This window comes from Protopterus annectens, chromosome 5.part1, assembly GCF_019279795.1.
Source record: "Protopterus annectens isolate FY-2018-M chromosome 5.part1, PAN1.0, whole genome shotgun sequence".
Taxonomy (NCBI): domain Eukaryota; kingdom Metazoa; phylum Chordata; order Ceratodontiformes; family Protopteridae; genus Protopterus; species Protopterus annectens.
This window is the reverse complement of record NC_056736.1, coordinates 556500251-556524799: the sequence shown is the minus strand read 5'-3', so window position 1 is coordinate 556524799 and position 24549 is coordinate 556500251. Positions and strand designations below refer to the sequence as shown.

At 41.8% G+C, this 24549-nt stretch overlaps 1 protein-coding gene across 2 annotated transcripts in view; it reads left to right on the top strand.

The window, feature by feature from the left end:
• RB1 (RB transcriptional corepressor 1) overlaps positions 1–24549 on the top strand; it is a 3440561-nt gene that overhangs the window by 1747294 nt on the left and 1668718 nt on the right. For both annotated transcript variants that reach the window (XM_044073175.1, XM_044073174.1), the window contains exon 17: positions 19939–20147. In XM_044073175.1, the coding sequence (XP_043929110.1) occupies positions 19939–20147 (209 nt within the window). The remainder of the gene's footprint in view (positions 1–19938; positions 20148–24549) is intronic.

The following is a 24549-nucleotide window of genomic DNA, read 5'->3' as shown; positions in this document are numbered from 1 at the left end:
GTACAGAACGCTCTAGTGGCTTTCAGGAATCTTCTACAACCAGGACAGCCACTGATACGGACAGACAACACCACAGTTATGTGGTACATAAACAAGCAAGGGGGATCTCATTCCTATCCCCTTTGCAGACTAGCCATGAATCTATGGAACACAGCTCTAGCTTGCAAACTGGACCTTCAAACTCAGTTTCTACCAGGGAAGCAAAACTTCCTGGCAGACGGTCTGAGCAGAAACCTGTCGGATCCACACGAATGGATGCTGGACACCGAAATATTCAGGATGATTACAGCAGTCTGGGGATGTCCTCACATAGACCTTTTTGCATCCCACCTCAATCATCAACTACAGATTTTTTGCACCAGGACTTTCCACGAACTAGCTTGGAAAGTGGATGCTCTATCATTCATTTGGAGAAACCTCTCTGGGTATGCCTTCCCGCCTCTACCTCTTCTTTCACAGGTGTTATTAAGGATCAAACAGGACAAGCCCAAGATGATAATTTTGCTGGCCCCAAATTGGCCTAGACAATTTTGGTACCCACCTCTGAAAAACCTTTGTCTGGAGCCCCCTTGGGTATTACCACCGACTCCGAATCTTCTGTCCCAGCACCAGGGTCAGGTTCTGCACTCCCATGTCAAAACTCTCAGCCTGGCGGCCTGGTTAATCCAGGGTCTTTGATTCATTCTCTCCTACCCAAGCAGGTTATGGATGTCATTTTAGAAGCCAGACATCCTAGCACTAGAAAATCTTATGCAGGAAAATGGAAAAGATTTTGCTCCTGGATGCAGGCTTAGGATTCAGATCCTCTTATTCCTAACATTCCTCTGATTTTACTTTACCTGACAGACCTCTTACATAAGGGTCTCTCTTTCTCTTCCATAAAGATCCATGCTTCTGCTATTTCTGCTCATTATAATGCAGACCCTCCTATCTTTTCCCATCAGATCATGAGACAGTTTCTCAGAGGAGCTAAGAACTTAAGGCCCCCTAGATCTCCTCCCATTCCTGCTTGGGATCTCAACTATGTTTTGGAAAAACTCACCTTACCTCCTTTTGAGCCTGCTGCCACTTCTGACATCAAGTTTTTATCTTGGAAGATGGCCATTCTGTTGGCTCTGACCTCTGCCAGGAGAGATTTGGAGTTGCAAGCTCTAATGGATGTGGAACCTTATATTATTTTTCATCAAGACAGGGTGTCTTTAAGGACTAATCCTACTTTCATGCCTAAGGTGGTTTCCAAAGTGGCTTTAAATCAAACTATTCACTTGCCAATTTTTTTCCCCAGTCCTCAAAATAAGGGGGAAAGGATTTTGCATTCCTTGGATGTACACAGACAACTATGTTTTTAATTGGACAGAACCAAGAACATCAGGAAATCAGAGCAATTGTTTGTTTCTTATGCTTCAAGTTCCCAAGGTAAAGCCATTTCAAAACAGACCATTTCTAAATGGATTACTCATGGAATCAGATTTTGTTATTCACACCATGGAAAGCAAATCCCAGGGAGTATAAGGACTCACTCTACCAGAGCTGCTGCCACTTCAGCTGCCTTTCTCAGGGGAGTTCCTACCAAAGACATTTTGGAAGCTGCAACTTGGAGTTCAGTGCATACTTTTTCCAAGCACTACAATCTACCTCTCTACTCTAAGTCTAGGGCAGGCTTTGCTTCTGCTGTCTTGCAGGGCCTTTTAGCCACCCCCTCTTCTTTATGACCACCTCCCTTTTATTCTGCTTTGGGATTCAACCCTACAGTCATGAATGCAACAGTGAAACACGTTGAACATAGTACAGTTGTGTACACTTACCATAAATGTAGATGTTCGAGTGTCTTCACTGTTGCAGTCTGCTTCTCCCTCCTGTCCCCTCTTATTTTTTTCTTTTGTGTGGTTCCCTTCTTCACCCTTCTTTTGAGGTGTATTTGCAAAGGGTATGGGATCTTACTCATTTTGGAGCACCTGACATCTGGGGCAAGAAAAACTGGAGAACATGGCGTCTGCTGTCAGCTTTGTACTCCTGGCGCTCTGACATCAGGGAGCATGGCTGAACAGCCGACGCCGGACCCAGACTTTGGGATTCTGGCTGACCGAGGACTGCCTGCCGGCAGGGGAGAACCCTACAGTCATGACTGCAACAGTGAAGACACTCGAACATCTACATTTATGGTAAGTGTACACAGCTGTACTTTCTGATTGTGTAGCATAGCTCAGAAAAATCATCTCTCTCGTCACACCAATCTGCCCACCCAGTATGTTGGACAGTGCATCCTGCAGGGAATCCTTAAAATGTTCATCGTGTTTCACTGTTGCAGTCCTAACAAATGGGTTATTCGGCTCCCGGTAGCCCTCGGTTGGCCAGAATACCAAAAGTAAGTAAAAATGACATCTGCTGCCGTCGGTTGTAAAGGACATCAGGGCGTTTGATACAAAAGGAGGCAGCCGACGTCACTTCCTCAGTCTTTCTTGCTGCAGAGCCCAAGGCAGAAGCTTTTCATGCACGAGTGTCAGTCGGCAGTTTACCTTTGTTGGTTTTCCGACTACAAGAGTTGAAGTCTACTACAGATGAGTACCCCGTTGGGGATCCTCTTTTCTTGCATTAACAAATGTCAGAAAAAGTTAATAATTGCCTTACATGTGGAAAGAAGATTCCCTGTAGAGATTTTCATTCCTATTGCATTATTTATTTAGGCCTTGACCACGACGTCCCCAATTGTGATCTCTGTGCCTCCTTTAATCTGCGTACTATCCGTCGTTGGGCTAAGATTTTGGCTAGGCATTTTGGAGTTTGGCCTAAGTTTGTTGATATGGCATCTGCCGGTCTTAAGGCTTCGGATATTCCGAAGAAACATAAGGATAAGGACCGCGACAGGCCTCAGAAAACTAAGTCCTTGGATGATGTTAAGTTGGTTGTCGGTCAGGCGGTAGCCAGTGAGATGCCTTTGCAGTCCACAGATGTACAACCGCAAGCCGTGATTGAGTCCGAGTCCCTTAGGTCTTCGGCCTCCATTTTGCCTTACAACCTGTCACCAGTCACCTCTTCAGCTGGAGCTGGAACCGCTAAGCTGACTCCGATGTCCGAGGCCTCCATTTTGCATTCATACAGCAATCCTCTTCCTTTGACTTCACCAGTGACTTCGGCTGTTGCCAGGCCTCCAGAGTCTTTCAGGCTTGCAGGTAAGTCTTCCATTCGTAAGCCTGTGAAAAGGAAGGCTCCAGTTTCTTCTCCTCAATCCTAAATGGTTAAAATGGCTAATGATTTGTGACCGTTATTAGGGGTTTTCAGCCTCCTCTTACTAAAAGGAGAAGGGATGTTTCTCCTGAGGTTTTATCCTGTTCAGGTTCTGATTCTTCCAGCATTTCTGCTGATGAAGAGGAATTTTCTCAGGCTTATTCTTTTGAGGATTCAGATGCAGAGGAATCCATCCCTTCGGCCTCTTCTCTGGAGGATTTCTCTTTTGGTGATACTTTAAATACCCTCAGGGAACATTTTAAATGGGAAAGTCAGGATTTTCCCCAGTCTAAGAAACGGATTAGGGAGTTTCTGGATTTACCTCAGCATAAGCCTCTTGCTATTCCCCCTGTGTTGGAAGTTATTGTTGATGTTTTTCTGGAAAATTCCTTGACACCAAATTCGGTTCTTCCTGCTCCCAGGAAACCTGACAGGTACTACAGAGTCCCTGATTCTCATCTGTTTCTTTTCAGGAATCCGTTGGCGGATCCAAAGGTTATTTCTCAAGGCCATAAAGGAGTTAAGGCCACTGTTACCAAGAATCCCATTCCCTCGGACAGGGAATCTAGGAACCTTGATAGGTGGGGCAAGAAGGTTTATACCTCTGCCACCCTAGCTATTAGGGCTACCAATTGTCTTTTTCATATGCTGAAGTCCCAGCAGCACACCTTGGAGGCTATTAAGTCTAGGATGGTGAGTGTTCCTCTTTTGGCAGAGAGTAAAGACATGCAGGATTTACTGAATTCCACCCGTCTGGTCAATAAGCATTCTTTGCATTGTGATTTTGACATCCTTGACGCCTCCAGCAGGGCTACGGCTACTGGATCTGTTATTAAAAGGCACACTTGGCTCACAGAACAGCCTCTTCCAGAACCTGTCAAGGCTAAGCTTTTGGATGTAGCTTTGCATAAAGACAATCTTTTTGGCAGCAAAGCAGAGGAGGTACTTAAGAAGATGGAGGATAAGGCCAAGTCCATGTAAACTGTTAAGGATTTTCTGCAAGTTCAACCCCCTCGCTTTAGCAGGAATTACCCTTCCAAGAGTTGTACCTTTCCTGATACCAGCAGACAGAACTGTTCCAGGACTAGAGGTTACAAATCTTCTGTGGGGCAGGCGGCTACCCCTCAAAGGTCTAGATGTTGGCAGGCTTCCACTTCTAAGGGAGGAAGCTCCAAGCCTGCATCTCAACCTAAACAATCTCAATGACGTTTTACAACATCTGCCTGTTCTTGCATGCCAGGAGAGCCCTTTAGGAAGGAGGTTGGCCCTTTTTGCAAATGTCTGGGCCACTATCACAGATGACAAATGGGTGCTCAGAACGGTGTCCCTAGGGCACAAGTTTTCTTTCCGTACCTTTCCAGCTCCCAAGGGATTCCCGGACGTTCCTCCAAAACCAAAGGGCAGAAGTAGAAAAACAAATTTTGTCTTTGTCTCTTCTGGGAGCAATAGAATCAGTTCCTGCTCAACAGGTAGGCCAGGGTTTTTATTCCAGGCTTTTCCTAGTTCCAAAAAAAAGGCACCTGCCGTCCTATCCTAGATATTTCCATTCTGAACTCTTTTATGGTAATTCCAAAGTTCAAAATGCTCACTCTGCATCAGTTGCTACCACTGCTAGAAAAGGATTCCTGGCTGGTAACCTTGGATCTCAGAGAGGCTTATCTGCACATCCCTATCAGGCAAAGTTGCAGGCAGTATCTTCGTTTCAGAGTGGGCAAGCAATATTATCAATTCTCTGTGCTGCCCTTTGGCTTATCTACTGCTCCCGGAGTCTTCAGAAGTGCCTGGCCCCAGTCATTGCTTTTTGCAGGCAGAAGAAAATTCAGATTTACCCCTACTTGGACAATTAACTGATTCAAGCAAGTTTGCTGGAACAGCTGTTAAAGGATCTGGAATTTGTAAAGACTCCTCTCTCTTCCCTGGATTACACTCTCAATGAGAAAAAATTTGAAAATGGTACCATCCAAGGAGATAACATTCCTGGGAGTGAGTCTGAACACAGCCGCCCAGATGACATGTCTCACCCAAGAGAAGCAGACAACTCTTTCAGTTTACTTCAAGGACTTGGCAAGCCTGTCCCAGCTCCCTGCAAGGAAATACCTGCAAGCTCTGGGATTCATGGCATCTTGTAATCTCATGATTCCATGTGCAAGACTGCATATGAGGAAATTGCAATGGTACCTCAAGAACATTTGGTATCAACACACAGAGGACCTGGATATGATGATTCCTCTGCTTCCATCTCTGCAGACGGAGTTTCTATGGTGGGCAACAGCCTGTCTGCAAAACAAGGGCATGCCTTTTCGGGCACCTCCTGCCACTCAAGTTCTGACTACAGACGCATCGGACTTCGCCTGGGGAGCACACCTGGATGGCAGATGCATACAGGGACAATGGAACGCCCAGCAGATGCACCTGCACATAAATTTAAAAGAGTTGATTTCAGTTCAGCAGGCCTTACTAGCTTTCAAGCATCTTCTTTCTCCAGGGACACTGCTGGTCAGAACAGACAACACCACAGTCATGTGGTACATCAACAAGCAGGGAGGAGCTCACTCTTACCCCCTGTGCAGACAAAGCATGAAACTTTGGTCCATGGCAGCATCTCTGGATCTGCATCTCCTAGCTCAGTTTCTTCCAGGAAGGCACAGTGTTTTGGCAGACTGTTTGAGCAGGCAAACCCTGGATCCTCACGAGTGGCAGCTGAACAGAGCAGTCTTTTACAGCATCATTCAACGTTGGGGCATGCCTCAGGTGGATCTTTTCTCCTCCCCAGACAACCATCTTCTACCTCTCTTTTGCACCAGACAGCTTCACAGCAAAGCCTGGAAAGTGGATGCTGTGTTATTCTCTTGGACGTTGCTATCAGTGTATGCCTTCCCTCCTCTTCTTCCCAGAGTATTAGTGAAGATCAGGGACGAACGACCAAGGACTGTTCTCATAGCTCCGGACTTGCCCAGACAGCATTGGTATCCGCTGCTTCGCAGTCTGTCCCAGTTTCCTCCTTGGCATCTTCCTCTGAAGCCAGATCTTTTGGTTCTGGACAGGGGAAACATTCTACATCCTCATCTTCAGTCTCTCCATTTGGCAGCATGGCTCATTGTATGACTCCTTCCTCCCTTTCCCAACATGTGGTTGACGTGCTGAGGGAGGCCAGGAAGCCTAACACTAGGAAGTCCTATGCTGGCAAATGGGAAAGGTTCTCTCAATGGATGCAGGCTAGAGAGGAATCTGCTTCTCAGCCTACCCTTCCTCTGATCCTGGAATACCTGGCTGATTTGCTTTGGGTGGTCTTCCTTTTTCCTCTATCAAGATCCACGCTTCAGCCATTTCTGCTCATTGTTCTCTTGAACAGCCCATTTTCTCTCATCCCTTGATGAAAATGTTTCTCAGAGGTGCTTGCAATTTAAAACCTCCCAGAAGAGCACCTACTCCAACTTGGGATCTTAATTTTGTTCTAGAGAAACTCACTCTTCCTCCTTTTGAGCCAGCTGCCTTTGCAGATTTAAAGTTTCTCTCTTGGAAGACCGCCTTCCTCTTGGCGATAACTTCAGCAAGGAGGGTTTTGGAGCTGCAAGCTTTGTTGGCTGTGGAGCCTTTTCTTATTTTCCATGCAGATAGTCTCTCTCAGAACTAATCCCTCCTTTATGCCTAAGGTGGTTTCCAGCCTGACTCTTAATCAATCCATACATCTCCCAACTTTCTTTTCTAATCCTTGAAATAAAGGTGAAAGGATCCTACATTCTCTTGATGTGCACAGACAGCTCAGGTTTTACCTGGACAGGACTAAAGACCTTTGGAATTCTGCACAGTTGTAGGTCAGTTTTGTCCCTGGAGCCCAGGACAAGGCTATTTCTAAGCAAACCATTTCTAAATGGATTGCACATTGCATTACTTTTTGTTACTCCTTTCGTGGCAAAGCTCCGTGGGGTTAGGACCCACTCAACTAGAGCGGCTTCCACTTCTGCAGCTTTTCTAAGGGGTGTCCCTGCTAAAGACATTTTGGAGGCTGCCACTTGGTCTTCTGTTCACACTTTCACAAAACATTATAATCTGCCTCTGTTTTCCAGAGCCAGGGCAGGGTTTGCCACTGCGTTGTTGCAGGGCATCATCTCCAACCCTTGATGCTGTTGGTTCCCCCCCCCTTTTTTCTCTGGACTTTGGTAATCAACCCATTTGTTAGGACTGCAACAGTGAAGCACAGTGAACATAGTACAATTGTGCACACTAACCATAAATGTAGAGGTTTGAGTATATTCACTGTTGCAGATGTTCTTCATGTTTCACTGTTGCAGTCATCACATTTGGGTTATCTGCTTGCAGTAGCCCTCAGTTGGCCTGATTATCAAAGTCTTGGGTCCTGCGTCAGTTGCTGTCTCATCTTCCATGACATCAGGTAGTCAGGGGTATAAAGCATGCAGCCGATGCCATTACACCAGTTTTCTTGCCGTGTGGTGCCCGAAGCAGAAACAGTTCGCAACTGCTGGTTGGCCGACTCCTGAAATTTTCGTTTTTGAGTTTCAGAACCGAAGTCTTCAAATAAAGCTAAGTATCCCATTGGGGAAACTTTTTCTTGCTCTAAACCAATGATAGTAAAAGTTAATAATTGTATTTCTTGTGGAAAGCAAGTACCCCATAAAGATTTTAATTCATACTGTATTCCTTGCCTAGGCCCTGACCACGATGTTACCTCACTGTCAGTTTTGTGCATTATTTAAACCACAAACTATTCATCATCGGTATATTTTCACTTCTAAATATTTTTGTACTCTGTTCAATTATCCAGATATGTCTTCGGTAAGCCACCCGACTACCGACATTCTGAAAAAATGCAAAGATAAAGACAGACAGGCTGCCTGGGTCCAAAGCTGCCAACGCCGCTTCTCCTAAGCTAGTCGCCAGTTTGCCGGTATTCAGTGAGGTGCTTTCGCAGCCCCTGGTACCCGCTACTTCAGATTCGCAGGCCTCTACTGAGACCCATTCGGAGTCCGGTATGCCGCGAGATGCTTCAACAGGGAAACCTGCGGATGTATCTACCTTGGATGGGTCCAGAGACACTGTGCAGGCACCTGCTTCTGAGGGTGTATTCAGGCCCTACTGACTTGCATATTTAACCAACGCCATCTTCTTCAAGGCCTAAAACCCGACCCATGCCTAGGAAACCGATGCCGAGACCGCATGGTCAGGCCTCTATGTGTAAAAAACAAATGATAAGAATGGCAGAAGACCTTATTACTTTAATCAGGGAAGCCAACCTTCCCCCTCTAAGAGACCTAGGGCTGAATTTGCTTATGATACTTTTGACCAGAACTACCAATTGGACAAATACTGCACAAGGACTCCCCACAAACAAGCTTGGAAAGTGGATACTCTGTCCTTCAGCTGGAAAAATCTATCTATTTATGCCTTTCCTCCTCTCCAAAGTACTACTAAAGATCAAACAGGACAAACCAAGGCTGATACTGATTGCACCAGACTGGCCATGCCAACACTGGTACCCCCTCTTGCGCATTGTGTCACAGCTAGCCCCATGGCACCTGCGTCAGATCCCTACCCTGCTGTCACAGCAGGAGAGCCAGATTCTGCACCCCCAGCTTCAAACCCTGAATCTGGCAGCCTGACTAATTACCTAATCTCTCTGTTACTGTCCCTCAGTAAACAAGTGTTGGATGTCATTTTGGAGGCAAGGAGGCCTAGTACTAGAAAATCTTATGCTGAACAATGGAAAAGATTCTGTGCCTGGAACAAAACTCAAGGGATCGTCACAGCAGCGCCCAATTTACCTCAGATTCTTCAATACTTAACTGAGATGCTTCACAAAGGCCTTTCCTTTTCCTCCATCAAAATTCACGCCTCAGCCATTTCAGCTCATTACAACACAGAACCACCCTTCTTTTCTCACCCACTGCTCAAGCAGTTCCTCAGAGAGGCCAAAAACTTAAACCCACCCAGGAGAGCCCCAACTCCAGCCTGGAACCTTAACCTTGTATTGGAAAAACTCACTCTTCCTCCTTTTGAGCCATCTGCAATTGCAGAGTTAAAATTCCTTTCTTGGAAAACAGCTTTCCTTTTAGCAATCACTTCAGCAAGAAGGGTATCTGAATTACAGGCCCTTATGGCAGTGGAGCCCTTCATCATCTTTCATGCGGACAGGGTGTCCCTCAGGACCAATCCCTCTTTCATGCCCAAGGTGGTATCCAGTGTGGCTCTTAATCAGTCCATTCATTTGCCAACCTTCTTTTCTAATCCACAGAACAAAGGGGAACGGATACTATACTCCTTAGATGTGCACAGACAACTTAGATTTTAATTGGACAGGACTAAACCTCAAAGGAAATCTGAACAACTGCTGGTGGCATTTGCTGCAGGGGCAGAGGAAAAGGCTATTTCAAAGCAAACCATTTCTAAATGGATAGGCCATTGCATTCATTTCTGCTATAAGCACCATGGAAAACCTGTCCCACAGGGGATTAGACCCAATTCAACCAGGGCTGCATCTACCTCTACAGCCTTTCTCAGAGGTGTCCCTGCCAGAGACATCCTAGAAACTGCTACCTGGAGTTCTGAACATACTTTCACCAAGCATTGCCATTTGCCAATTTTCTCTAAATCCAGCACTGGCTTTGCCACTGCAGTCTTGCAGGGCCTAATAGCTGCTCCTAATGCTACCTAAATTCCTCCTCCCATCCTTAGATTTGAAAATGTGATGACTGCAACAGTGAAACACGAAGAACATAGTACAGTTGTGTACACTTACCATACATGTAGATGTTCGAGTGCATTCACTGTTGCAGTCCTGGTTACCCTCCCTCCAGCTCCCTGACTTCTTTTGGCTGTACCTGTACTATGCTTAACTATGTTTAAAAGCTTTTTGGTGGACGTATAACCTTGTATGTATATATATTTAATTGCTTCCATTAGGGGGCACCTGACATCTGGGGCAAGAAAAACTGATGTAATGGCGTCGGCTGCATGCTTTATACCCCTGACTACCTGACGTCATGGAAGATGAGACAACAACCGACGCAGGACCCAAGACTTTGATAATCAGGCCGATTGAGGGCTACTGCAAACAGATAACCCAAATGTGATGACTGCAACAGTGAATACACGTGAACATCTACATTTATGGTAAGTGTACACAACTGTAGTTCCTGGTTTCCCTCCCTCCTTCCCCCTTTTTGGTCCTGTCCTATTCTCTTTTCCTGAGGTACAGGCTAAATTTATCTGCCAAGTTTGTGTTTGGTTTAAACCTTGTTTTCTGGGGGCTCCTGACTGTTATGGCAAGAAAGACTGAGGAAGTGATGTTGGCTGCCTCCTTTTGTATCAGACGCCCTGACGTCCTTTACAACCGACATTAGTCGACATAAGTTTTACTTACCTTTGGTATTCCGGCCAACCGAGGGCTACCGGGAGCCAGATAACCCATTTGTTAGGACTGCAACAGTGAATACACTCTAACATCTACATTTATGGGAGGTGTACACAACTGTACTGTCTGCCTTCCCATTGCACTCCCAGAAACTATCTACCTATGTTTTCCTTGTCACAGCTCCGACCTTTGCTGTCTACCTGAGGAAAATGTTTTTCTGGAGTCTACTTGGGGTATACAATTATCTATGTAAACATTTCCAAGCAAAAATCCTCAATCTAGATTCTGTTGTATATTTGGGAGACATATATATTCTCCCATTGTTTCTTTCTGAATTGCATATCCAGTCTCTTTTCCCAGTCCTTCCTAACCTCTTCTGATTGCTTCATATACTTGTCATGCAATATTTTATATGCTGTACTAATTATTCATTTTTATACTATGTCTAATTTGGTATAATTGTTTAAATTGTAGCTGTTTTTATATTATTTTTGATGATTGTAAAATTATTGTTCTTAAACTGTTTTGTAATACTTTGGAGCTTTTCTCACCAGTCCTGTGTTGAAAATGGGCTTCTACCCAGTTGGACTTTTTTGGTAATCAGATGTCAATAAATATATTGTAGCAAAAAATTAAGGAATAGACACATTAATTTTATCAAAGTACAGATAAGCAACTGAACTGGTGTTGAGTGGGCACCTGTTGTGTATGCTCCAAGTCTAGCCATGAGAAAGCAGCCAAAACTTGTATTGTTAAAGATGCAGTCATACAGTAGGAGGAGTTGCTCCTAACAAAACAGAACGTAAAGTATTAAAATTGGAAACAGCAGAGCATGTGTTGAAATGAATATTTGCTGTGTACCAGGCAGAAAAGCATGTTTATCCCATAAGTTATGGAATGTTGTGGTGCAAGTATAAGATTCAAGTTACTCTATCCCACTGTCTGTCTTTTTTTTTTTTTTTTTGTAGAACATCAGATATATTTTTGGATGCAGGATGGGCTAAGGAGGAAATAGAGTTCAGGCAGCAAAGTGTGAACTTGCAATCTGAAGGGAACTCTGCTTCCCATTGTTCTGAAGCTAACAAAATGCACTGAAAGACTGGCAGTGAAACCTTTTCCATTGTTCAGAGTGATAGAAAAGAGGTCAGGAGCTATCTAGAAGCATCAGGAATCAGAAGTAACTTGGACTTGAACCAGAGAAATTGGGTATTAGGAAATGGAGATGCTAATGAAGAAACTGGTATTAGGAAATGGAGATGCTAATGAAGAAGACCAGCAACAGCGTGAAAGTAGTGAATAACTGGGAGATAGGATTAGACATCTAAAATGTGGTTCTGCAAGAAGTAGCTGAGAGAGACTGGAGGTTTGTTGACTCTGTTAAACTGTTGGGTGAACTGTAAAGAGTATTCCCCAATTTGTGCCATTAGTTTTAGAATGACATTGAAGGGACTTGAGAAGTAACCAAGTATGACAATTTTGTTTTTATTAATATTTGTATACAGATTTTATGATAATTGTATTATAAAGCAGTTATTTGGAGTGTGGAGTCAGAGGTATTTTAAATGTGAGGTGGAGGAATTTTATTAGCGACAGCTGTACATGCTAAATATAGTAAAATAAGAAAGTACTTTTTCTTATTTGTAATGTATCCCAGGTTTACACTGTAGCAAGGTAAGACAGGCTGGGCAGAAGCAAGTCAAAGTTAATATTATATTGTGATCTTGAGCTGTTGGGGATGCAAGTTTATTGAGCATTTTGTATGTAGAATTCAGTTTCTTCTGTTTCTGTAGAGGATGGTGTGTAGACTAATGTCATTTGTTTAAGCTATAAATAGAGTTTTAAGCAAAGAGGCTTAACAAATAAGACAAACTGATAAAAACATTATAATGGCCTTGCATATGCAAAGTTCCTAGCTGTTTTTCCATTAGCAAATGATTTTAGCTGAAAACAAAGAGCCTGCACTTGCAAGCAGTTAATCTTGAGGTCTCAATGGTGTGTTCTAATTGAAATTTGTTAGGGATCTTTCTTGCCCTTGCAAAGTTGCTAGCTGTTTTTTTTTTTCATTAGCAACTGCTTTAGAGGAGCAAGTCTGTATGTGCAAGCAGTTTATCATGAGAGGTTCAAACATTGTGTCATGAGTGAAATATGCAAGGTGTAATATTTTTAATATTTGGAAGTACATTGGCAATCAATTTTGAAAAAATAGTTTTGAAGTTTGAAAATGTGGGAGGTGAATATGTTACACAAGTAGTTGCCTTTCCAGCAGCCTGAACACTTAATCCATTTAATATAGCATACACAATTTAGTAAATCTATTGGTTCACAAGTTCATAGGTTGTTGCTTGTCTAGCAACCCCTAGGACCACTACCAGCCTAGCAGTACACCTCAAAACACATTTGGATTCCAAGTGTCATGGGCATCTATACAGGGAGGGGCATGTTGGTAGGGAGATAACTAAGGAATTTGTGGGGGTCTTAGGATAATACTTTGCTTATCAGCGGCCTCTGTTCATAAGTGACATAAGGGCCAGACCAGGAGTAAATTTATGAATTTTCCATCCAGTTGTCAAATTTTTTTTTTTTTTATATGGTAAGAAATGAACTCTGTTTTACATGGATGGTGGTGCCTATTCCATATTGAGAGGGTCCTTTGGGACACATGTCTGTCTCTTAAGCTTGTCAATCGAAGTTCAGATCCCTGGATCTAGTATTTATGGTGCTGTCCGTTCTGTGCATGTGCAACAGATCCATCAAGGCTAGGTCTGAGGAAGCCTAGTAAGCACAGCAAAGATCCCTTCTAAGCAACCTGTAGGAGACTGAATACAGAGACAGAGCCTTTAGGAGATTTAATGTAAGACAAAGATATTCATGCCCTAAATTCTCCTGGTAAGAAACCTTTGTGGGCATTCCAACTGTTGCAGGTGTCTGGTTAGGTACATGCCAAAGTGGGCATTTTACTCAATGATAAGTCTGATAAAGGCTGAGTAGAGTGGTACAATAACATCTTGAACCTGGATACCATACTGTCGCCTATAAGTTGGACATCATAGAATGATTTTCATATGTCTTAACTATGTGCTGGTCAAAGGCCAGATGGCTGTCTACATATGTTCCCAGATCCCTTACTATTGAGTCAGCTTTAGGGGTGTTTTATTTATGGAGCAATTAACTTGGGTTGACATTTTCCCAAAGGGCATTCTAGTGCATTTTTGGTATTGCATTTGAGGCCAGTCATTTGTCTTTAATTCCTCTTGCAAGATGTAGGTATCTTGGGGAAAGTCTGTAATATGTATTTATTTATTTATTATTTACGTTTGTTGACCGGGAAAATCCGACTGGACACCTGTCCTTTTTTCAGCGGAGGCCCGAGGAGAAAAGTTCCACAATAAAAAGCATTTAATAGCTCTCAATTTACAGTAATCTGTGAACTTGATGAGCCATAGGCCTTAAACATTAGCTTTGACTTCCAAGTAGTAGATGCCAAACTAGGGTGGGTCCAGCACATACCCTGGGGTACTCCTCTGGAGACCTATCTCTTGGAGAAGGTGGTGTCTCTGATCCTGACTTCTTTGGTCCTGTCTTTGAGCCAGCCATCACTCCAGCAAGTTATGTTAGAATTTATGCCTAACTCAGAGAGCTTAACAATGCCTGAATGTGGTGTTTTATCAAATGCCTCGGCCAGTTCAAGATACGCAGTATACACTGTTTTACCCTTGTCCATTGCCTTGATGACCTTCTCATAGAAGTCAACCAGGTTAAGTGGGCATGACTTTCCCTTAACAAAGCCAAATTGGGATGGGTCTGGTGTCTTTAGCTTGCCGATATCCTTTTTATCATGTCCATTATAACTTATTCCATGACTTTGCATATTATGCTCATTTGATGGATGGGTCTGTAGTTCCCTGAGTCAGTTGATGGTGAGCCCTTGTGGAGGGAAATGACTGTTGCAGTCCTCCATTCACTTGCAATGTAGCCTGTTCCGAGGCTGTAGTTGGAAGAGTGCCTCAAGTGGTCCTGATAGGTCATGTTCTAGACTGTTCAGGAGGCAACTGGAGATGTCGGGACCAATGGAGGTAGTGGTCTTAGCTTTGACGAGTGATGGCAGCACCTGGTCCCTGCTAATCATTGGGGGAAGTATGTTGGAGGGGATATTACCCAGAGAAGCTGGAGGGGGTTGAAGTTTGGGCTGAATTTATCAGTCAGTAGATTGGCTTTGTCATCCTGATTGATTGGTGAAGGTGGTACCACTTAACACCAGTTCAGCACACTGCTGTCTCTTACCTTTAAGATTCTGGCCTTAACTGAAGAAGGCCTTGTAATTGTCTTTAGCCTGCTAGGCTATCCTGACCTTGTAGTTGGCCTTGTTGGATTTCATTAGATCTGTTAGTTTCTTGTTTAATTGTATAAGAAGGAACTTGCTTTTATGGGAGTTACTGTCCCTGATTTTAGACTTTTTTTTTCTTTTATTATATACCCTACTTAGGTTAGGGTTCCACTAGTGAGGTTTATTTTTATGGGGTTTGGGTTTACTTCTGGTAGGTACAGTAGCCTTCCCTATGTTTATATAGGGACTCTGTGAATAATTTTACACAGGTAGCTATGATCTCTGGGTTAAGGCTAGCCATGAATTTTAATAAACTGTCTCTTAATATGATGTAGTTTGCCTTAAAATAGTTCCTAACTGTTACCGATTTAGCTAACTTTTCTGAGTTTATTTTTACTTCAAACAAGACAGCTCTGTGATATGACCTCACTAGTGAGGACATGACATAGAGGGGAGTGCAATGTTCTCCCATGTTGGTAGTACCAGATCCAGAATGTTTGATCCATTGGTTTGGGCATGCAGTACCTGTTCTAGGGTGTTTTTGTTAATAAAGTTCAGGAAGCACTGTGCTTGTGAGCTTTGAGGCAGTGTATGTTTTCCAGTCTTTAGAGAGGTAATTAGTCACCCATGAGGAGGGTGCTTTTTTTGGATGATGAGCACCTTTAATAGGTTTAGGTAAGAGGCATGAGACTCTAGGGGCATAGATGGTGACTTGTAGCCAGCCATGATATAGTGAGGGGCATTATCTGTGGTGAATTGCATGTGGATGTGCTCCTTGGTATCATCCTGTTGAAACAATGTGGAGGTATGTTTGTTGCTAACAGATTGAGACACTTCCACCTTTGGCCTCAATCTGTACTACTGTAGTCCTCCACTGCTGGAGTACTTTCTGTGGCTGTAAACTAAGTCTTAGTCATGGCAAGACGTCTGCATTCTCAAGACTGAGGAGGGCTTGAAGGGTGTGAAGGTTTTTCTTTAGGCTGCTGACATTGAGCAGTAACACCGTAAGGTTGCTTTAAGTTTTTGTTTTCTGTGTTGGTAATTCTGTCTTTTTGGCATTGCCTAAAAAAGGCTCTGGGGGGGGTTGATAAAATTTTAACCAGTATCTGAAAGCCTAGGGAGGACAGGTGCAGCTTGGCAAAGCAGTGTGGTCTATTGACCATGCTCTCCCATGCTAACAGATGTTGGCTTTCCCTGGAGTGATACCAGAATGTAAATCAGTTGTTAAAAATCAATCATTTTTTGTTTGTACTGGGGCATCATCCTTGTTTGAAGGTAGAATACTGATCAATGCAAGGTTCATACCTGTCTGTGATACATATTCTGAGAGATACATTATGCCTCTTTTCATGTAGTCCAATGAAGTATTTACACCCACACTATGACAGAATCATATTGGTACTTGGGTGGATATTTTGGATCCTGGCTCCAGATAGGCAACTAACTTTTACCTTCTTGTCTCGCTTGTCTAACCTGATATTTGTGTGTCACACAATCAAATCCTCAATGACAAGATTGTTAGGTTAATCATACACCTGCCTTATGGGCTTTGCTGTGTGGAATCGTTGGCTGTTGGCTTATGTGAGAGGTATGGTGCTTTTTGTTTTGGTATGTGTTTCAATGATTGCTGAAGAACAGAGTTGCCATTAGTCAGCTTTGCAGGTCTTTGAAATTTGGGATGGTTTCTTTTAAGCAGCTCAGTATAACACAGTCTGTGTGTGTTGTGATTGATATGTGTGAAGTATGTAGTGTGAGTATTCTTGACAACCTTGTTTGTATGTGGAATTTTTGCCTCCTGGGAAGTTTCATATTTATATCTCTTGCATATAGTGCTATTTTTGTTAAGGATTAACTGGCTGGCTTGCAACGTGAGACAATTGCTATACTGCCTTAGGATGCCCAAATCTACAAAGCTAGCCACAGAGACATTAAGAAATTGCATATCCATGTTTCTGGTCTTGTAATGGGCTGGACTATTTAGGATTAAGGATTGGTTTTAACTGGGGTTTCCTAGGGTAGCTGGTAGGGTTAAGAGCAAAATGTTTTATAGTGCTAAGATATGGTAGTGATATTCTATACACAAACTAGTTTCTGGGGTTAAGGACAAGATGCTGTGTAGTGCTAGGATATGGTAGTACTTTTCGATGAGCAAGCTAACTGCTGTAAGCTTAATTTCACACAATGCTGCACTGTTTAACAGGTTTCAGACCGAATCATAACTTTATAAGGAAATTTTACTGTTTAGGTGATTGTTACTGTACTTGGTGCGGCTGACGCCTGCTGCGCAAACCCACCTGATTTGTAGCAGAAAAAAGTTTGAAAATTGACTCCTATGCCCTTAAGCCAATAAACAAACACAGTTTGAGCTCCCTGGAGTGCTTTCCAACTCAGATAGACCAGGTAAACTCCTTCTGCCACAAGATGGGTGATCTGGGAATTTCTTAATGTAAAAGCACAGCAAAAGTAGCTCTGAAATGCAGTTTGCAGGGTTAAACAACAAGCCAGGCTAATTCACCCTTCTGCAAGAAGATCTGGAGGTAAACAGAATTTGAGAGTAGCCAGTGAACTTTTTTTTAAAGCAAGAAGTTAATGCTTACTGAATTCATGTGAGATGTTTTTCACTTCTGGGAGGGGAGTAGAGATAAGAGAATAGATAGCAATTAGTTTAATTGGAAATACAGCCTCTAACATGCACTTAAGCATGGGTAACCTTAATTTTAGAATAGGCAGTGCCTGTTTGTGCAGCTATTAGATTGGGGCAACTCCTCCTCTCTGGAGGGGTAAACATCATTTAACAATTGTATAGTTATGTTTGTGTTTCTAATTTAAAAAGATATGGGGTTCCAAAAATGTATTTAGTTTTTTTATTGAAACAGAAAGTCTTGAAAATGTAATGCAGCTTGAAAGGGAGATGAGGCAACCACATAAAAGATCAGGCTACCAGACATTGTGGTATTCATGTAAGCTAAAAGTTGGAAATATATATCAGGATGACTGAGATGTATAATATGTGGGCGTGATAGTTGTGTTATAATGACTACTATATACATAATATCATTGACTGTAAGTTACCGTACAGGTTTAGACGCAAAGAGTAATGAATTATATTAAGAGGTGCTGGTTGCAAATAGCAATGATGCATATGAATTTGACAGAGAGTTTCAGTATGGACATTAAACCAAATATCAGGATATCATAAGGAGAATAACAGCATCCGTATAGAATATTATTTTCATAAAGCAGCAGAAAGTATCCTTAGAATTAAGCCAACCCAGGAATGGAGAAAGGAAGTTTATCAATAAGGATGATAGCAAGTAGGCCTATAAAATAGACAATAGGAGCTAGAATTTACAGGGGAAACAAAGGAACCATGGTATTGGGAGAAGTAATAGAGTGGATAGCCAAGCAGAAGTTTGGACTTCAGGTTTGAGACTGTCTTCCCTGCTATGTTTAAATAAGAGAGTATAGGCAAAGACCATTTTTGATAGAGTTTTTAGTTGAGCCTAGGACAGAAAATGCTGTTAAAAAGAAGCAATTAGTAAGGCATATAAGGATTGCTTGATAACAATAAGAAAAAGTCAGGAAATATTAAAAAAAAAAATGGGAAGAGAGAATCGAAAGGCGGTTTACAAAGGAACAATGGAAGGATGTTTGTATGACTCCCAAGTATGCAACAAAGTCCGGCAGGTTTAGGATAGTTCCTTGGAAGTGTTTGTGTATTTAATTTTATAACCCCAAACAGACTTCAGAGGTTTTTGCCTAAGTTAGATAGCAAATGCTGAAGGAATGATGAGAAAGAGAAATAGTTGGGCAACATGTTTTTTCAAAATGTGACACGTTGTCAGAGTACTTTGTCAGAAATGTTGGGGATTTGTAGCCAAGGGAATGATTAGTTTGAGCTGGGATATATAATTTAAGTTGCTTAGACATTGTATGACTTATTGAATTTAATGCTCTTAGCTTCTAAAAAGCATTTATTAGAAAATAAAATCAAAATCTAAACCAACTGTAATTGAAATTCTGAGTGTTGTAAAAGAGATAAAGGGACTGGAAGTGTGATATTTAGCAAAGGAAACAAGCAAATTACATAGAAGTAAGAAGAGTTTGTGGGATCAATACATGCAGAATGATGTTCAGAAGGATGAATGAGGTTTAAGGGAACTCAGAAATTGAGCGAGCAATTTATGTAATGTTGGAATGAATACCATTTGCTAAAAAGCAAACATAAATGGTTAATGTATGAAAACAATGGCGATCGTTATGTTTTTTTCTTTTCTATGAATCTGTGTGTACCTGTGTTATTGTTTAAAATGTGAATATTTAATAAAGATGTATAAAAAAATGAAGATCTGTTGCTGGTTATTCATGAGAACCTTGTACTCATTATCAAGACAGCATTCCCACAGTTGGAGATCATCTCATAGGAGTTTGTTCATCTGGGAGCCCTGAACTTCATTCCATTTGTTAGAAGAATAGGATGTGTTGTCATATGATACAGTGTGGTGGATGGTAACTTATTCTCTGGTGAGATTTTTGTTTGTGTGCCTGACCTGAGCTGGTGAGTTTCAGTGAGCATACCCTTGCATCGCCTGTGACCCGACTGTGTTCCAGCCAAAAATTAAGTAATCTGGACAACTTTGTTTTTTGGGTGGATGAGCGCTACTGCTTGTGCTGAGTGCTACAGTGAATACTTTAAGACACTGTTTTTAAACATACAGTGTTTTCTCATCAGACCTGAGACAGGTTTTGTGTGTGAAATTGTGTTTATTGCAATGTTATAATTTCATCAACTAATGTGCTTCACACCAAGAACAGTTCACGCATTGTGCAGCTTTATAATGTAAGGATCATGCCTGAAAATAATAGTGTTAATGTGCTTGCTCAGTAAAAATAAGAAACAAATCAAATGACTATCATGTAGAATGGTTTGTTTAGTCTTCAGTAAACATACTGCTGTCAGCATTAATAGGATTACTGGACCAGGCGTCATGGCATGCTTAGTGTTTTTTTTTTCCCTCAGCTTCAGGATCAATTCTACAAACTGGTACCACTCATGCTGAAACAAATCTATCTTTCCCATGGATTCTGCATATTTTTAAACTGAAAGCTTTTGACTTCTACAAGGTGATTGAAAGTTTTATCAAAGTGGAGCCTTGCCTGACTCGAGAAATGGTGAAGCACCTAGAAGGATGTGAACATCGAATTATGGAGTCCCTTGCCTGGCAGACTGTAAGTGATCTCTCCTAAACTTTTATTGATTGCATTTATTGCTACTGGAGTTATCCCAGGAGTGGTGTAGAGTGCTGTGAGAAGCACTCTTGGCATATATTTGCTGGTACACAGACTGACTTATGGTTATGAGTGGTATTCGTTGTTTTAGTGCAGTGCAATATGAAGAGTAGTTGGTTGAAGCTTTCTGCATTATACTACAATTGCACAGATTGTGATACTAGTGTTTTGTCTTGGATTAGGAGCATAGGTAACTGGTGTGGTTTAAGAAGGAATACATTTGAAACATTCAATATAATTAAAGTTCCGAGTATCAGAACTGAAGAGTAATTGTATTTGTTCTAACAGGTCTTTTATTCTGCTTCAGATGGAATCAGTAAAATTGCATTTTGTAATGTCATTGTCTGTAACATACTAGTCTGGCCTGCTAATGTAGTGGCAAGGCTGTAGACTGCATTTCCAGTAAATCAGGCTTGACTGCTGGACCCAACATCAGAGGATCATATGGGGGGGTCTAGATCAAGGAGCTTGAGGCTGGCTGCCTTTCCTTGGCTAAGGTTCTACTGCACAAGCATCAGCTGGATGAGGTTGTAATCTTATTCGGGACAGACACGTCAGTGGTGTGCCCTGGTGTAATCTAATTAGAGACAGACAAGTCAGTGGTGTGCCCTGGTAGATTGCTTTCACATCCCTACACTGCTGGCTAAGAATATTTTCTGCTATAGGTAGGAGCCAAGCATTGAACATGTTATATGCCAAGGGGCATGTTAAGGCACTAAATATTGCCCTTTGTAGATGATGACTATCTGTCCACACACAGTTCCCTCACTGTGATCCCCAAAAGATGGGGTTATCTGTAAGGCTATTCCCTCACTGTGATCCCCAAAAGATGGGTCATCTGTAAGGCTAATCACCCTTTTGAAAGAGAAGACTTTTACAGAGATGATGTCAGGAGCTAAGTGGTGCTGGGAGGAGGAGGAGAGCAGTGGTCATTAATGGCGACAAAGTCTTGATGGCTGGTGAGGACCAAACCAAAATAAAATGTTTCAGGGAAAAATGTGTGTCGCATAGTGATCTTATTATATTTAATGATAATATTGCTCCTCATGGGTCACTGTGTATTTCAGTATAAAAATGTTATTTCAATCCAGTTTCACAAACCTTTGCTTCACTGCAAATTTGCTGTACCTTGTAGATTTCCCTTTGGAAAGACCACTATTAACAAATTTAATTTTTGTTGAAGTATGCATAGTTTGTATTTGTGCATTTGGCCATCACAAAGTTGTGACCATTTTAATTTGTAACTTTTGTTTTGTTCAGTACTTAGAAACGCAGCCTCCGCCCCCCCCCCAAAAAAAATATAGTGTAGTAAGATTCTCTCTCTATATTGTTAAATTCCTAAGTGCACATTCTAATGCAGTTTAATGGTTGCCTGCCTTGCTTCACTTTAACTTTGTAATTTCCATCTTCACTTCTTGATGTAGAGAATAGAAACTAAACTGAAAATCCCCTGTGGTTTTCTACATTTGTATGAGCTGCATCTATTTTTGTGCCTTAGCTTGAGGCAGTATGTTGAGGTTTTCTCTCTGCATTTTCCAGAAAGTTAAGACAGGTGGTTAGTTTATGCAGAATGCCATCAGACATAAATGTTAGAGAAAGATTTCAGTATAAACTGTTTGTAAAATTAGTCTTTCAGGAAGTTATCCTACTATCCTTCTGAACAGTTTGGAATCTTTACTAACTTGGACTGCAGGTGTGATTCTGAATCAGGTCATTACAGAACTGATGTTATAAACACCCACTAGAATTTGTTCCTCACCATCCATTGTTTGATTAATTTCTTAGCTAGTGACACAGAGAAACCTGGAACCATGAGAGAAAGGGCCACAGATGACTTTTTTTACCAACTTTAACTTGTTATTGGTGCAATAGTTTTAAATGTCATCTTTCAATGTATTTGAATTTTTGACTCTTGTATAAGTTTTGTATTTCTCTTGCCTGTACTTGAACCATTCAGCCTTTAGATATGGACTGTCTTCTTTGTGCATTTCCATTTGATAAGCGGAGTCTGCATGTCCTTCCTGTGGTCGCGTGGGTTTCCTCTGGGTGCTCCGGTTTCCTCCCACATCCCAAAGACATATGCTGTAGGTGGATTGGATACTCTAAATTGGCCCTAGGTGTGTGTGTGCCTTTTGTGGAAGGTTGGGCGCCGGGCTGGCATCTCGACACTGTAAAACTCCACTGCCAATCATGAGTGGACAGGTGATCCGCTGTGGCGACCCCTAACCGGGAAAAAGCCGAAGGAAGAAGAAGAATGTCTTTTAATATTTTAAAATATGCTTAAAGGCTTAACTTTGTGTGGCTGTGATTAAGGTGAAGCATTTTTAGTTTACTGTTAAGTTATTAAGATGGAAATGCATGTTTTAGAAATGTTTGCAAAGAAAAGTAATTGTGCACCTTTAGTAGTGTGTTATCTGTCTGGATCCCTACAACAGGACCATTTTCAGGCACAGCATGGGCCATCATGGAAAAGACAGTCATACTTAGTAAGTTCAGATTTGTGATCAGTTGTCTACATAATGCAATATGTAAACAAGTCTAGTATAGATTACATAATGCAGTATATAAACAAGGTTGAATATAACTTACATAGAAGAATAATAAGTATTTTACAATAATTTGCAGTTTTTTGAAAAAAAGTGGGATTATTTTCATAACACCATACTGCATTCAGGTATGCATTTACATGGCTGTATGACTAACAGGGATTACACCAATATATTTGACCAAGTAACCAGTGTTTTTCAGAATTTACTTATTCTGGATTCCTTAAACAGTTGCACTTGTGTTTAACAGCCAAGTGTGCTTTCAGTCATTGTTTTGAAAGTCAAGCATCATGTTAGTATTTCTCAGCTACTGCTAGCATGTAAGCTGATCTGTATAGTTGTGAGCTATCTTGACTTCTTAGATTGTAGTTGGAGTGTCTTATAAGTAGCTTGTTTCAAAATGGTGGGACAGTATTTACCCTTTAGAAATTAGAACATTAAATTATAATCAAAAAGATGGCTCTTGCCTGCAGCAATGGCATAGAGTGATAAAAGCCTAACTGTAGCCCAGGTGACCTCACCTTGACTCGAGGCACAGGAGCTTGATAGTGTAGGCAGGGAGGATGGATGGGTGTGCTTATTTGGTGGGCACAGGGGAACAGTAGCTCCCACTCCGCTCACTTCACTGCTTTAACTACAGGGCCTCCGTTGGAGAAAGGAAGCTTATCATGATGCACGGAGTTGCTGCTGAGAAGATGTTAACATGGCCATCCAAGCTGGTGATTGAAGCCTTTGCTGGTACATGTGGGGAGTAGGCAGGCATGGGCAGAGAGGGGCATAGGTGGCCCTTGCAATTATGCAAGTGCTACCCATGTTATCATTAGGAGAGGAGTCGGGCCATAAAATAAAAAATACTGTCATTGCTAGGATGCTGATGGGAACACAGACCACCCTAATAGCTGCCTTAATGGCAGTATTTCTGTCTAATGTCTGATTGAATGGAGGCTTGATGGTCAACTGGCACTTTGCCAAAAATCATCCTAAAGCAAGGTGTTTCTGGTTTCAACAAGCAACCATTTAGCCTTGAGTGGTGATAGTGATGTTACCCGTTATGCTAGAGATGATGAACATTAATATCTTTTTATCGGTATTTCATAAGAGACGTATTATTTGGTGACTACAAAGCTATAAGTGTCACAGGTATATTCAAGTCTAGGCAGAAGTATGAATACTGCATTTGCATGCCTTCCCTCCCTGGTTAGTAAATATTTTGGATGAAACAGTTCATTCTGTACCTTGCTTATTTGCAGTTCTATGTGTTTAAGGCTTATTTGCAGTTCTATTTATTTCTTACTTACAGTTCTGTGTGTTTAAAGTAAGGGCTTGGTCCGTTGTTATGCTTAAATGTTTTTGATGGCTGTCCAATAGAATTTGTGGGGTTTTCTTTTGTTTTTCTTTTTTTTTGTAGCAGCAGCTGACTAATATTCAAATTAAGTAGTTAATTTTTATAGGAATATATTGGTCCATGGGAGGGGTATACAAAACACTAGAAAACACCAAGAGTTCTTTATTTTTTTCCTTTTAAAATAGCATGTAGTGAGGTTTACATTATTGGGAATAGAATTGGGGAATGTGATTGATCAGCCAACCGTATGTATTGGATGGGTGACTTGTAAAATGCCTTTGAATGCAAACACTGCTAGCCGGACTGCAGGTAGCTCATGTCCAACTGCTGAGCTGGAACACTTAGTTGTACCTCTAGTTTTTGTTACAGATGAGATTTATTGCCACCAATTCCTTTCATATACCAGCTTGCAGTTCACAAAGGAACTGATGTTTCACAGTAAATTATAGTC